Source organism: Trachurus japonicus, chromosome 16 (genome assembly GCF_045865225.1).
Source record: "Trachurus japonicus isolate A0001 chromosome 16, Traja_1.0".
Taxonomy (NCBI): Eukaryota; Metazoa; Chordata; class Actinopteri; order Carangiformes; family Carangidae; genus Trachurus; species Trachurus japonicus.
Window position 1 is genome coordinate 10,353,817 of NC_140922.1, and position 13,664 is coordinate 10,367,480.

General features: G+C 40.7%; 1 protein-coding gene across 4 annotated transcripts in view; it reads left to right on the top strand.

Moving 5' to 3' along the window:
- Positions 1-13,664, top strand: part of adam22 (ADAM metallopeptidase domain 22) — a 60,595-nt gene that overhangs the window by 40,470 nt on the left and 6,461 nt on the right. The window contains exons 11-30 of one of the 4 annotated variants that reach the window (XM_085801228.1): positions 714-880; positions 971-1,055; positions 1,255-1,345; positions 1,457-1,508; positions 5,142-5,241; positions 5,334-5,405; positions 5,704-5,796; positions 6,499-6,579; positions 6,709-6,759; positions 6,849-6,912; positions 7,008-7,113; positions 7,204-7,323; positions 8,020-8,188; positions 8,535-8,646; positions 9,461-9,551; positions 9,905-9,958; positions 10,740-10,847; positions 11,362-11,462; positions 11,846-11,912; positions 13,263-13,352. In XM_085801228.1, coding sequence (XP_085657354.1) covers positions 714-880; positions 971-1,055; positions 1,255-1,345; positions 1,457-1,508; positions 5,142-5,241; positions 5,334-5,405; positions 5,704-5,796; positions 6,499-6,579; positions 6,709-6,759; positions 6,849-6,912; positions 7,008-7,113; positions 7,204-7,323; positions 8,020-8,188; positions 8,535-8,646; positions 9,461-9,551; positions 9,905-9,958; positions 10,740-10,847; positions 11,362-11,462; positions 11,846-11,912; positions 13,263-13,352 — 1,874 coding nt within the window. Of the gene's footprint in view, positions 1-713; positions 881-970; positions 1,056-1,254; positions 1,346-1,456; positions 1,509-5,141; positions 5,242-5,333; positions 5,406-5,703; positions 5,797-6,498; positions 6,580-6,708; positions 6,760-6,848; positions 6,913-7,007; positions 7,114-7,203; positions 7,324-8,019; positions 8,189-8,534; positions 8,647-9,460; positions 9,552-9,904; positions 9,959-10,739; positions 10,941-11,361; positions 11,463-11,845; positions 11,913-13,262; positions 13,353-13,664 lie in introns of all 4 variants that reach the window. The other 3 variants (XM_085801225.1, XM_085801226.1, XM_085801229.1) reach the window with 3 other exon arrangements.

Sequence of the window (13,664 nt, forward strand, 5' to 3'; positions counted from 1 at the left end):
GTGTTGCACAGTCACAGTTACAGTATTTTGGATAAAAAGCACCTGAACAAGAAAGTGTGGGAAAACATACTCTTAGATTTATGTGTATGACCAACATAATGTTTACAGAAACACATTATAGAGTTAGCATTGCTGCAGAGTCACTGTCTGAGAGGTTTATTGTTTGCGCCACACTAGCTGATTTCAGACAGCCCTTCATATGGTGAACCTGCCATGAAAATGCACAAACACACATTCAGGGTGGACAGTGTCACATATCGCTGACTGATCCCTCTTTGCTCTGCCAGGTTTGTCCCGAGATTCACAGCATTCAGCTTGAAAGGAAGAATCTTAACCCTTGTCCTCTCCTCTAATGTTTGTGTGGCTGTGGACCCCGGTAGATTTCCATCTTATGAAAGCAAACATTATTATTTACCATCCAATTTTCTCCGGCTTTGTCCTTCACACTGTTGCACTTGTTGACTCTGTCTAGCCGCCTCTAATGTGCCGCTGTCTGGTGGCAGGATCACACTGATCGCACCGACTGTTGACTAACTGACTGACTGGTGCTGTCACAATGAACAGCTGGAGATGACGACGAGTTTGAAACATGGCTGTCAGAGTTAATGTCGATCAGGGCACGTCATTTTGTCTTTTCTTTTTCTTTGGTTGCGCTTAAAACGCTGTTGAGACAAAAAAAAACAAAAAACTTAAATTTTCCTTTAATTCTGCAGATCTTCAAGGAACAGCTCAATACCCGCATTGTGCTGATTGCCATGGAAACCTGGTCAACTGACAACAAGTTCAACATCGACGACGACCCCATGGTGACCCTGAGGGAGTTCATGAAGTACAGAAAAGACTTCATCAAGGAGAAATGCGACTCTGTTCACCTTTTCTCGTGAGTCTGAATATCTTAAAAGGATTTTCTTGCGCCCTTCATCTTTTTTTTCTTTATTAAACACACAACTTTTTTATTTTATTTTATCAGAGGGACTCGCTTTCATAGCAGCTGGGGTGGAGCTTCCTACATGGGAGGAGTTTGCTCCCTCACCAAAGGAGGTGGAGTGAATGAGGTGAGTCCTGAGCCACAGATCCAACAATTATCACAATGTCAGTTTTCCATTAGAAAGCATACATTAAACACCAACGTTTCATTCTTGTAGCCATTTAGTTTCTGTCTAACTATTTTTATTTTGTACTTTTAAGGGTGGTGCCTGTCTAAACCCTTTTGTAACACAAGTTGTCCTGCTGTTTCTCTCCTTGTTTTATTAGTACGGGAAAACAGACGAGATGGCCATTACCCTCGCTCAGTCTCTTGGACAGAACATCGGCATCTTCTCTGACAAGAAGAGGATCCTCAGTGGTATGTAATGTAACATTCATGTGTGACTCTTGTTTGGTAGTTTTATAACACAGAGTATGTTTTCTTAAGCATCTGTCCTATGCAACAAAAGATGTGTTTGTTTTGTTCTAGGTGAATGCAAGTGTGAAGATCGCTGGTCAGGCTGTATCATGGATGATGTTGGGTAAGTTACTCTTAAATTGCAGTTTCCCAGAAATGGTTCGTAAAGACACAATAGAGTTTATGATGAAACTCCAACTGGGATCAAAATGTTGTCTGTTAAAATTGATTTGATTTGGATTGGGGGTTTGGAGTGGAGATGCACTGTTTTCATCACTGGCATTAGGGTTTTCCCCAACAAATTTGGCTTAGTCCAAATCCCTGAAACATGATGGCATATTCATCTGACTTTTATCTTTAATTGATCTGCTGTTCAATCAAATCTCACTTAAAAGTAGTTTTAAGGTGAATATTTTCATTGTGTCCTCTCCGAACCTGAGACTGTGGGCAGTTGGCATTTATAATCTGACCACAAATATAGCAACTCTATGATTTCTTATGTATTTTGAGATAATTAAGGAGTAAATTTTGAAATCTGTACAAAATGAATGAGCCAAATGTTGGTTAGACATGAATTACAGTATGTGAGTCCCTAAAATTTCATTAGTGTAAACATTTCCATCCTCTGGAGTGTTATTGTAGTGCAGTAATGAACCACTAGGTGTCAGTCTGTGTGAATTTTCCGAATGGTCTCAGCTTGTTTATGTAACTTCACTGGGCTCCACTCAGTAGAAATGTATTATGTAACCCGTATCTTGCTAAGATTATGAAATAAGTGTAAGACCAGTCTGTGTATGTTTCTTTTGCTTGCTTGGTATTGTGCCACTGTGAGTGTAAGGATGTGATTGGGAGTGTTGTGCGTGCAAGAGGCACTGTGATGTGCGTTTGTGTGTGTATACCCCTCTTCTTAAATATCTTTCACGTTCCCCCTCTATCCCGAATGGGACAGCAGGTGAGCAGAAGCTTGGCTAGAACGTTGCCTGTGCTGTTTTGAACCAACTGGCTGCCTCGGAGGGGTTGTCAGTCATCACAACCTTTCCCATTTCATCCAGCAGCACTAAAGCCACTGTGGCCCCAGCTTCTCTGTTCAAAATGATATGAGCAAATACAGTTTGATGTCTCTTTGCTCCACACTGACTGCATTTTTCATTATCATTTTGTACAATTTCACTTTATGTGTATCCTTAAGTTTTTGGCCGACGTCCGATTGACTTTGAAATTTTTATTAATTTGGTCGTGCTGATTATTGATAGGCTCCCTCTCCCTCCCGTCCTGTGAAAGTCAGGACTTTTCATCAGTTGTTTTTGTCCATGTCTAACCGATTGAAACAGTCTGCAATGTCATTCTCATCTTAGGCCAATATTTGTCTACTCATTTCCCTGTAACAACGGTACACTCCCTTGACACTCCCTGTCCAGAACCTGCTCTATTGGGTTACCATAATTAACCTGCCATGAAATCAGATGAGGTCACATGACAGAGGACAGGTCACTCTGATCTCTTTTGAGCCTGTCCTCTGTGAATGGATCCGGCCCAGATCTGTATTCTCTAAAGTAAAGTCAATGGTATTTCAGACACATGTATTCAATGAGCAACCTCAGTCATGTCCATTGACAAAAGTTTCTTTTTTCCCTCAGCACCTGCATGTCTAATCCACCTAACCTGACTACTACTACTAACTATTTTCACATTTTTTCGCAGGGTTAAGCTGTGTGTGTGTGTGTGTGTGTGTGTGTGTGTGTGTGTGTGTGTGTGTGTGTGTGTGTGTGTGTGTGTGTGTGTGTGTGTGTGTGTGTGGTGTGTGTGTGTGTGTGTGTGTGTGTGTGTGTGTGTGTGTGTGTGCGCGCGCGTGTGAGGGAGAGAGAGAGAGAGGGAATTGATTGTTTGTTCATATATGGAGTATGTGTGTATTCATACGCTGTGTGTGTGGCATATTATGAGCAACTTAAATCCTAATTAAACCTAATATAAACCTGTCAGAGGGCACAGTCCTTGGAGAAAAGATGCACAATTTATCATTGAAATGTGCATTATGGTCGAGTTAGGATTTTGAATTGTTTTATATATTTTGTATCGTCTCCTTTCTGTTTTCTTCTCATGATGAAGAATGGATGTTGTCATGAACAAACTGGGACAAAATATGTATTTAAAAGACATAACTGATGCAGCATTACATGACTGAATGAATATAGCAGAAAAGGGCACAGAAATGTTGTAGACATGAAGCACAGTGCACGGTTTGGCAGTTTCATACATGACTGTAAACATGCTGTGTTTTCTGATGGCCACTAGGGGGCGCTGTGCTGCCTGTGAGTGAACTGGAGAGTGAAGGGAGAAAGAAATAATTTAAGATGCTGGTGCTTCACACATGTTATTAGATCTATGTATTACAGGAAAATAATTACAGAAGTTGCGTCTGTGTCTTAATCTTTTGGAATACATATTTTGGTCCTATGGTCATATGTACTGTGAAATGAAAAGTTTTTTTTATTATCTTGGCTGAATAATAATATTAGTCCACCTGGCAACTTCTTTTGCTGACCAACGAATCACTCAAGCACGCTTCATCTTCGCCTCACCTCCTATTACTGTTATTATTATTGCTGTTGTTATTAATGTAAAAAGAGATGAACACTACAAGATTTTGACGAGATTCAACTCTGGTGAAAATTGGAGATCAAAGGCTCAAATCCCACAGACGGCTTTTAAATCTGATTTATTTTTTTAAAAAAAATCTTTCTCAGATATTGTAGTGTACTTCATCCACCATCAAAGCATCATTACCGTGTCCTTGTACAACCATCATCTCTGTAGGTGGCTTCATTTAGTCACATGACATTTGAAGTAGCAACGACCTCTCACAGCCCCTGACTATCAGTGAGTCTCACTGTTATTGCATTGTCTCCTGTGTCAGTCCCGATGACTATCACAGCCACTCGAGTTAAACATCTGCCGGCAGCCTAATCAACATTAAGCCCTGACAGACCAGCAGAGGATAATAATATTTAAGTGCTGCTCAGGTTTGGGTCAATATCATTAAAAACCTCACAGTGAACACAGAGCATTTGATTGTAATAGACTTGGACAACTACTTCAGATGCCAATTGGGCTCCAGGTGGATGTCTAATCAAGCTGTACTTATATTTTGACTGTAAGCGAAACCAAAGCAAGCACATGGGACATGTAAGAGTTAACGTCATCTTCAGTAGAGTGTGATTTCAGTTTTGAGAATCTGTGAAAATGTGCAATGCAATTCAGCTTATCCTTTTGGCAACAATATCAAATGACACATGCAATAACAGTTCAACGAGTGAATCATTCACACTATGCAGGTTCATCTCCAGGACAAATTCACAAATGCATCTTAGCTCCATCTACACTTCACAGATATCTCCATACATGTTTTCACAGTCTTAGCTATACTGTCTGTCTGCCTCCATGTTGTAGTAAGGATCTCCTCTGAACTGTGAGTATGGTAAACCTGTCATAACACATGAAATATTTATGGTACGGTGTCTCCTGTAAGAAATACAAACTATATTAAGAATGACAAATCTGCTTTGGTTTTGCCTGTAGCACTGAAATTAAATGTGAAAAATGAAAAGTCATTTTGTGTGGGTAAAATGTTTAAAACTACATTTTTTTCATGCTAAGTGTTTTTTCCTGTAATGAGTATTCGGGAGCAAGCCCTCTCAAAGCCGAGGGTCCTATCTGTATTATATCCACAGTAACTACATGATATGGTCTTGTTGAACAGTTTCTACCTGCCCAAGAGGTTCTCCAACTGCAATGTGGAGGAGTACCACAATTTCCTGAACAGCGGAGGAGGAGCCTGTCTGTTCAACGAACCCCTGAGGGTGGGTCACACTCACGGACACACATATGAATCTATTTAAAGCTGTTTTCTTCTTGGTATTATGAATATTAATTCTGATCTCTCCCCTCTCAGCTGTTGGACCCTCCAGTCTGTGGAAATGGCTTCGTGGAGCCAGGAGAGGAGTGTGACTGTGGCAGCCCAGCTGTGAGTTACTGTACAGATGAGATGCATTCTTACTTGATAATCAAGGTCAAAGTAATTGGCTAATTTCCTAACAACAAAACCACCTGCTGTGTCACATTGTCTGGTAGGAGCTAATTTGAACTAATGAGGTAATTTCACTTGAGAAATCAAAGAGCTGTATGTTAATATTCCATGATTATAGCTGGTCCAGAGAGACCTCTGTTTATTAAAACGATGATATGATGACATTAGGTATCATGAATGACTGTCATCCAAACATAAGGAGACCTGAGAACATTTTTTTGTGTTTGTCTTTAAGGAGTGTGCCCGAGAGGGAGAGAACTGCTGTAGCAAGTGCGTCCTGACTCATGGCTCCAAGTGTAGCAACGGACCCTGCTGCAACCAGTGTCAGGTATAAGACATTTCACAGCTACACCCTCTGTCTTCTGTAGGGTGTTAAAAGAGGTGCTGAGTACCCATGATGCAAAGCAGAAGGGCTTAGCTCTAAAGAGTTGGATCAAATCACCAATAAAGACATGCTAAAAATCTGATAGTTACAGTTTCCAGTTGATCTTAGTTGATCCCCTGATCTTAGGATATAATGGGAGATATAAGGCCCAGTGGGTGAATTTCCTACAAATTAATCATGATTCATGATAAACTGCATGATTGAGAAGCAGTAAGTAGAGTTAATAGGGAACTCTAAAAATATAATATACGTAAATATAATGGAAATAGTTACAAATGGAAATATACTGTATATTGAATTACACAAAAGCTAAGTGCCCCACTGGACCTCAGCCAGTAAATTGAAAAGAGTTGCATTCCCAGCAATCATAATAGGTCACAAATAGGTCAAAATCAATACATCAGAAGTAGAAATTTCAGTGATCTATTATACCGCCACTGTACACATCACTGATAGTATAGTTATAACAGCCTGTTACTGCTATAAGATCAAGACTTATATCCCATAAAAACTGGGTAGACATAAAGGTTCGTCACAGGTGATGGTGTAGTGGGCCAGGGGGAAAGTGAACTGGTGCGGAGAGTTAACACACTCATACTCATTCCTCACTTGATCCTGTGTAATTGTCATTGCTCACTGCTGCAGATGGAGTTCATGGGAGTTGTGTGTCGCGATGCAGTGAATGACTGTGACATCCCAGAAAACTGCACAGGCAACTCCAGCCAGGTGAGTGTAAATTCCCTCACACAGCTGAAGCTCTGAATCTAATATTTAACACTATCACGGGACACGCGTGGTCCATACAGAACATCACAGCATCTCTCAGGTTTCCTTTGTTTTTTTTGTTTTTTTCAGTGTCCACCAAATGTGCACAAGATGGATGGCTACACATGTGAAAAGGATCAGGTGAGATGTTTGGGAGTTCTACATTTTTTAAAAACCTTTTACATCTGCTTGGGTTTTTTTTTTTTTTCTTACACTGTTTATCTCCACAGGGTCGCTGCTTCAATGGACGGTGTAAAACCAAAGACAGACAGTGCAAGTACATTTGGGGAGAGAGTAAGTATAATATTTCTGTGTGAATAACTTTTAAGAGATACATTTCCTGTGCTGCCCATCTCAATCCTGATTGTGTGGTGTTGCGTCCCCCACAGAGGCGACAGCAGCCGACAAGTTCTGCTACGAGAAGCTCAACATTGAGGGGACAGAGAAAGGCAACTGTGGGAAGGACAAGGACACCTGGATCCAGTGTAACAAACAGTAAGCCAGTCCTCTCTCTGAAGGTAAACGGTGGACTTGTGGGTTATTCCCTGGCTATAACTAATGTGTGGTTGTATCTTTGTGAACCAGGGATGTCCACTGTGGGTACCTGCTGTGCTCCAACATCTCACCTGCCCCACGACTTGGAGAGCTGGTGGGAGGGCTGACCTCTTTCTCCGTGGCCCGACACAGCGCTTCTCTTGACTGCAGGTACACATCATTGTGAAACCCCCCTCCTCCAAAACTGAAAAGCCCAAAACAACAACAACAGCCTAAAAAAACGGCTGCTGGTGATTCATCTTTGACCTCTGCTCTTGTTTGTTAACTGGCTCTGTAATATCAACAACTACTCTACAAAACCTCACAGCATTCTTTCAAATCAACATCTTTACAGTGTTGCTGTAGTTAAAATTGAAATGATACATTTTGACTGTTTTCTAAGGGGATATGCACACCTGAACTGTAATCTGGTTAAACCTTTTTGGTGTGATTCACTTGGGAAGGTGTCAAAACAACCATCACACTCAGATGTCGACCAAAACGATCACACTGAGACCCTTAAGGAGGTGGTTTCAGTCTGGTCCCAGACTAAACTCTGAGGCGGTTCGTTTTTGGTTTGAAAGAGTTCTGAACGAACAGGTGAACTCACAAGTTTGAGAGCTTGATGGCTGCAGAAGCTCGAACCAAGAAGAAAACGCTGCAAGTTTACAAATTCATCAACTGAGTCAGAGCAGAGGAAACAAACTTTAAATATGAAAAAACATAATTGTCAGATTTTAGATAAAGAATTAAGAACAGACATCTAATCTCACCATTTCCTGAAATTCTCCCACCAAAAAAAACAAACCCATAATTTCCTGACTGATTGTCATCTCACTTGTTCCGTCGTGTGTTTTTTTTTTTCAGCGGTGCTCATGTGCTGATTGATGGAGACACAGATCTGGGATATGTGGAGGATGGGACAGCCTGCGGGACAGATCGCATCTGTTTCAATCACAAATGTCTCCCCATCCAACAGTTCAACTTCAGCACTTGCCCTGGGACCACTGACAAGACCATCTGCTCCGGACATGGGGTATGCACATACACATAACCACGCAAACGTAGAGGGCAGAAGCTGTAATCAGGACTAAAGCAGATTTATTTCAGGCTAAAAATGGACCTAAGCTTTAAATACAACTGGAGACTCAGAGCCCAGATCTCTGAATACATATTTTAGGGCTGCTTCTTTTTTTTTTTTACAGTAGCATTACTCTTAACACCTAAAATTGGGTGTCCTAAATGATACAGTATGTTCAGTAATTGCACGTTATTGGATGACACTAGGCCCTCCATTACTTTATTGCTCAGGTTGTTGAGATATATAAGTAGCGTAAAAATATATGTTTATCTATACATGTTTTTGTATGTTCATGCTGTAGGTGTGCAGTAGCGATCTGAAGTGTGTGTGTGACTTGGGCTGGGCTGGAGAGGACTGTAACTCCACATCTCCTCTCAGTTATCTGGTGGTGGGACCGACTGCCCCAGTCTCAGGTACAGATGTTAACACTCTGACTTTCTGCTGCCTCTGTTCATGCCTCTATCTATGTCCTGTACTCTTCACTCTTATGTCATTCATTCTTCTCTTCCCTCCGTACCTGTGCATCTCCACTCTTGCACCACAACTTCACCTCTCTCAGTTCATCTTTCATCATCGCTCCGCTTCACCAAAACACAAATGTTAATAGGATAACGTTTTTTTTTGTCTTTTTTTTTTGTCGATTGCGCATTTCTGTTAATTTCAGCTTCTGTGTTGAGTTCATGTCCGCTCATTAAAACCACTAGCTGCATTTGTATTCACTTAACCATGCACGTCATTCTTTTTGTTTGTCATTATTTTCACACTCATTCTTTGTCGACAGGCTGATGTCTTTGACGGAGTGATTTGAGGTCAGACTTGGGTTCTTTTTTCATTGTATTTGTCCTGTCTTTGATGTCATTTCCTGGTTCTCTTTCTCTCACACCTCAACTTCAGCCCACTGCGGTCGGTTAATTCTGGCCACAAAAAAAAATAAAATTCAAATAGAAGTGAAATTTACTAACCTAATCTCTGAATGGGAACCTACTGCACTTGTAAGTTCCCCTCAGACCAGCGCTGAAGGGTGACAGCAGTTCCTTTGTTCTCAGTTTATTCCTCCCTTGTTCTCCTTTTACACTTTTCCTGCTAAATGTAGTGTTTTCCTGTGTTCTGCTGCAGTGTTTTGTGGTTTGTGTATCCCCATGTGTCCACATTACTCAGGAAACGAGAGACATCCAATTAACACACACTTGCCCTCCTCTCTCTTCCTCTTCTCTCCCCCTGTCTCAGGTATCACCAGTACAAACATCATTGTCGGGGCCATTGTCGGCTCCATTCTCTTCCTCGCTCTCATACTGGCTGTTACAGCCTGGTGCTACAAGTAAGTGTCTCTGTGGCCTGCATGTTGGATGTTTTTTTTTTCCGAGAGGTTCCCAAGCTAGTGGTTGGCCCCCCACCAGGATTTACAAGCAGAAAATTAAGGCGTGACTTGTGACATTTTTGTCAGTGTTATTCTCCTCTTCTCTTTTTTCTCCTTCTCTTTTAAAAAAAAATGAACTTTGGTTATGGTTAACACTATATTTATAGCGTATGTAGCCAATCATAACGGGTCCCAAGTGATGTTTCTTTGTTTTGAGGGGTTACAAACTAATAAGCATGTTATTCATTGTTGCTCTACATTTGACAAAAGCTATTTTATTATGGGGCTGAGGATATTTCTTCTTCTCTTCACAGGAGCTACAGGCAGAGACGCTATGTCGAGTCTGAGGTTCACCGAAGATTCTGCCGGTTTGCTCACTTAAAATATTTTCCACATTCATGTTGATTTTTAAATGTCTGAGCTGTGGTGTATTTAAATTAATTTTAAGAGTTAGTGTTCTCTCTCTCTCTCTTTTTTCCCCACGGTGGTTTTAGTTTTTGCACAACACAAAGTCTGTAATTAATTATGAAACAGCATAATTGCATAACAGTTCTCTTACATTATCTAACACAACGTTATTGTTCAACATGTGCATCAGACATCTGTGGGAACCAGGAACAAAATAGCCTCATTGTCTTACAGCATGACCAGTGGTGGAAAAACTACTACAAAATGCAGTAGTACAGTGCTTGTTCACTCCATTACAAGCAACAACCTTACGTCCATATTTAATCTAGGTGAAAGTAAAGAGGAATTGTAACCAAAAAAGTAGAGTAAAACTATGCATTATGCAAAATTACCTCATTCAGAGTATGATGGGCCATTCATTTTGTGGATGCACTAGTGTGTAGAGTTGTTGAAACTAAAATGGTCACTCAAGCGCACATTCAGTACTCGTGGTAGAGTAAAACGAGACTCAGCTGGAAAAAAAACCCTGAATAACAGAATAAAGGTAAAGGTACTTTATTAGTCACATATACAGCTAGTACAGTGAAATTCTTTCTCTGCATTTAACCCATCCCTGAGGAGCAGTGGGCTATAAATGTTAAACTAAATCAACATTATAAATCAATGATAAATGACTTTGTGGTGTCATTTTCCAGTGACTGTATTTATTACTATCTAAAACAATTGCTCTGTATTTTTCAGGCAAATGCCCCCAGGTGACTATGTCACAAAGCCTGGGGATGCAGATTCATTTTACAGTGACATGCCTCCGGGTGTCAGCACAAACTCTGGCTGCAGCTCCAAGAAGAGGTCAGCCTGCCTGTCGCACCTGCAGATTTGCACCCTGTCCTTCACTCCCTCCATCCTATCCATTTCTCAGAACATCTCACTGTTTGCCTTCAGGTGTGCCATCTCATCCTCACTAATTCATTCATTCACTGGCTATTGTGCATGTATGCGTTGTGTTACTGCTGTTGCCAAGCTCAATATGTGTTCGTATCATGCTCTGTTACAATCATGGCTTTTATTACATCTCTGCCTGTTGCCATTTTGGAGGTGAACCAAAATGTCCCAAAGTGGAGCAGCGCTCCATTTCTCACATCATGTCATATTCAGCTGTCATGATGCTGTTTCATGGCTCATAATGTTGCCATCTGCTGCGATGGTGTCTCCATTTTCTCCCTCATTCACCTCAGTCTTCTCCCTCTTCTCTACATCTGCAACAGGAGCAGCATAGTATTTAATGATCTGTAACAGACAGTTTAGAAAACTGATGTGGCGCTGATGAAATTGTGTCTGTCTCAATGTGCGTTTGTGTGTGTAGATCAAATGGGCTTTCCCACTCATGGAGTGAGAGAATCCCAGATGCCAAACACATCTCTGAGATCTGTGAAAACGGGCGGCCGAGGAGCAACTCATGGCAAGGTAACATCCAAATCCCCACTCATACTAAAATGGAAGTAGTTCCTTATATCTTACACTGAATTTCACTCAGGTGCCTCAGAAAAAAGGAGCCGAATGTGTTTGTTTTGCACATTTTGATCATTAGAGTAGAATTTATCTGCAACTATTTTATGTAAAATGTGGTGTGTAGCCTCTATCAGTGAGTGAAAGTAATCAATACATGAAGTAAATCTGTTGCTTTTTAACCACTAGATTTCTGCTTTTTTTCTGAATTAGTTTTGCAGAAACAAAATATTACAGCCCATACGCATTCTCTCTTCTACCACACAACATCACCCATGAAATCAATATTAAACAAGTAACTATTTGCATTTAAAGTGTGTGTGTTCATTCTCTGTCTGCAGGAAATCTGAGTGGTAATCGTAAGAAACTGAAAGGAAAGAAGTTTCGTGCTCGCTCTAACTCCACAGAGTAAGTTCCTTATGGCAAGATGGTAATGTTACTGTATGAGGTTACTGAACACTGACATTGGGGTGTGCAGATAAACAGAAGTTCTAATGAAAAACATATATACAGTATTGTCCTTTGGTTTTATACAGGATAAAGCTGGTGCTATACTTTATTTTCCATTTTTTTATGTTAACAAAATCCACGGAAAGACCAAAAACAATGTTTGAGTCTCTTTCAACACATGCTAACTTTCTTACCTTTGTGAACATCTAAATTATTGTTTTATTTCTTTAAAAAAAGAAACATAAAGCACCTGAGCATTGCAGCTTTTAGTAAATGTTGTGCAAGTAGCAATATAAAAATGCATTCGTGGGGGACTATTTTCACCCGTGAATGAATAATACACATTCTGATACTAGAAGTGTGTAGAGCAGGACTGTGCCTGTGTAAAGGATAATGACACCCAGTGCAACATGTGGCACATTTGCATGTTGTTAGTGATGTTTGAACAACAACAAAGTCTGTGGCACAGAGGAATAAGTGATGTCAGGCTTTGGCTACATAAACATTGTGGTAGGATTTACTTATTGTTCGTTTTGGTCTTTTTATTAGAATTGTTGAGCAGAGGAAAATAAAGAATATTACTGTGTTTATCCTCTGATTGTGTAGTGTAGCTGTGAGAAGAAAACAAACACAAAAAAACACAACTCTGGCATGCTTTCTTTAAATGTAGTTGTACGAGTAGAGCTGCTCACAGGACGGTGACGTCACGTTGTCTCTTGCAGTGTGAACTCTCTAAACCTGTGTTACCTGTTAGGCTTAAGAACGACATATCATAATGTGTGAATAACTGAAGTAGTAGTTGACTGTGAATTGTACAATGAACACTGTGCATCGGCGGCCTCCCAGTCTGGCGTGTCGGTTTGTTTGTTTGTTTGTTTGAAGCATGAGTCTGACTGAGTAGCGAGAAGCTTGGAATGATGTGACACGTAACCAATATGCAACTGAGCCTCGTAACACCCGACACACAGTTGTTTTGTGATTTTCATGGTGCTGTTTTCATCCGAAACCACACACTCTTACACTCTTACACACTTGCACGCACACATACACACACTTACACACACAGGTCTGTCTGCCGTCTTTCTCACCATTTTCTCAATTGCATCTTGGTGTTTGTTCAGGATATCTTTGCTCTGCTCTGCTTTCCTAAAATATCTCCTCTCCCTCTCTCCCCCTCCTCCCTAATACCTGCTTATTTCTGGAGATTTTCTGTCCTTTTCATTTCTTTTCCCTCCTTCCTTTTCTCTCTTCTCCCCCTCCTTGTGTTGTATCCATCCACCCCTCCTCCCCTTCCTCCCCCTCCCACAGGTATTTAACCCCTCGCTTCAAAACAGAGTTTTATGATGTAACTAAATGGGTAGAAGATGTGAATAGAAACACTCAAGGACCTTACCTTAGGTATTACCTCAGACCATGTCCTGTACCCCCACACGCTTGTCCAAAAACCCCTTCACTTTTGGTTTGATTTGTGGTTTGGTCAAAGGAACTAAGAATTAGTGCCAATCTGGACTTATTTTCTGCGGGAGTTTGAACGAAATACCTGAGAGAAAGTAGGCATGTTCCCACGAGGGGTTGCTGCTGACCCTTAAAAAAAAAAGAAGAAAGAAAGTGATAAAACTGATGAAAGGAATTGTTCCTGCTTTATGTTTTATCATAAGTTTTGCTCTGTTTCAATAAAAACATTTCTGTTCTCTTCAAACAGCTGCATTT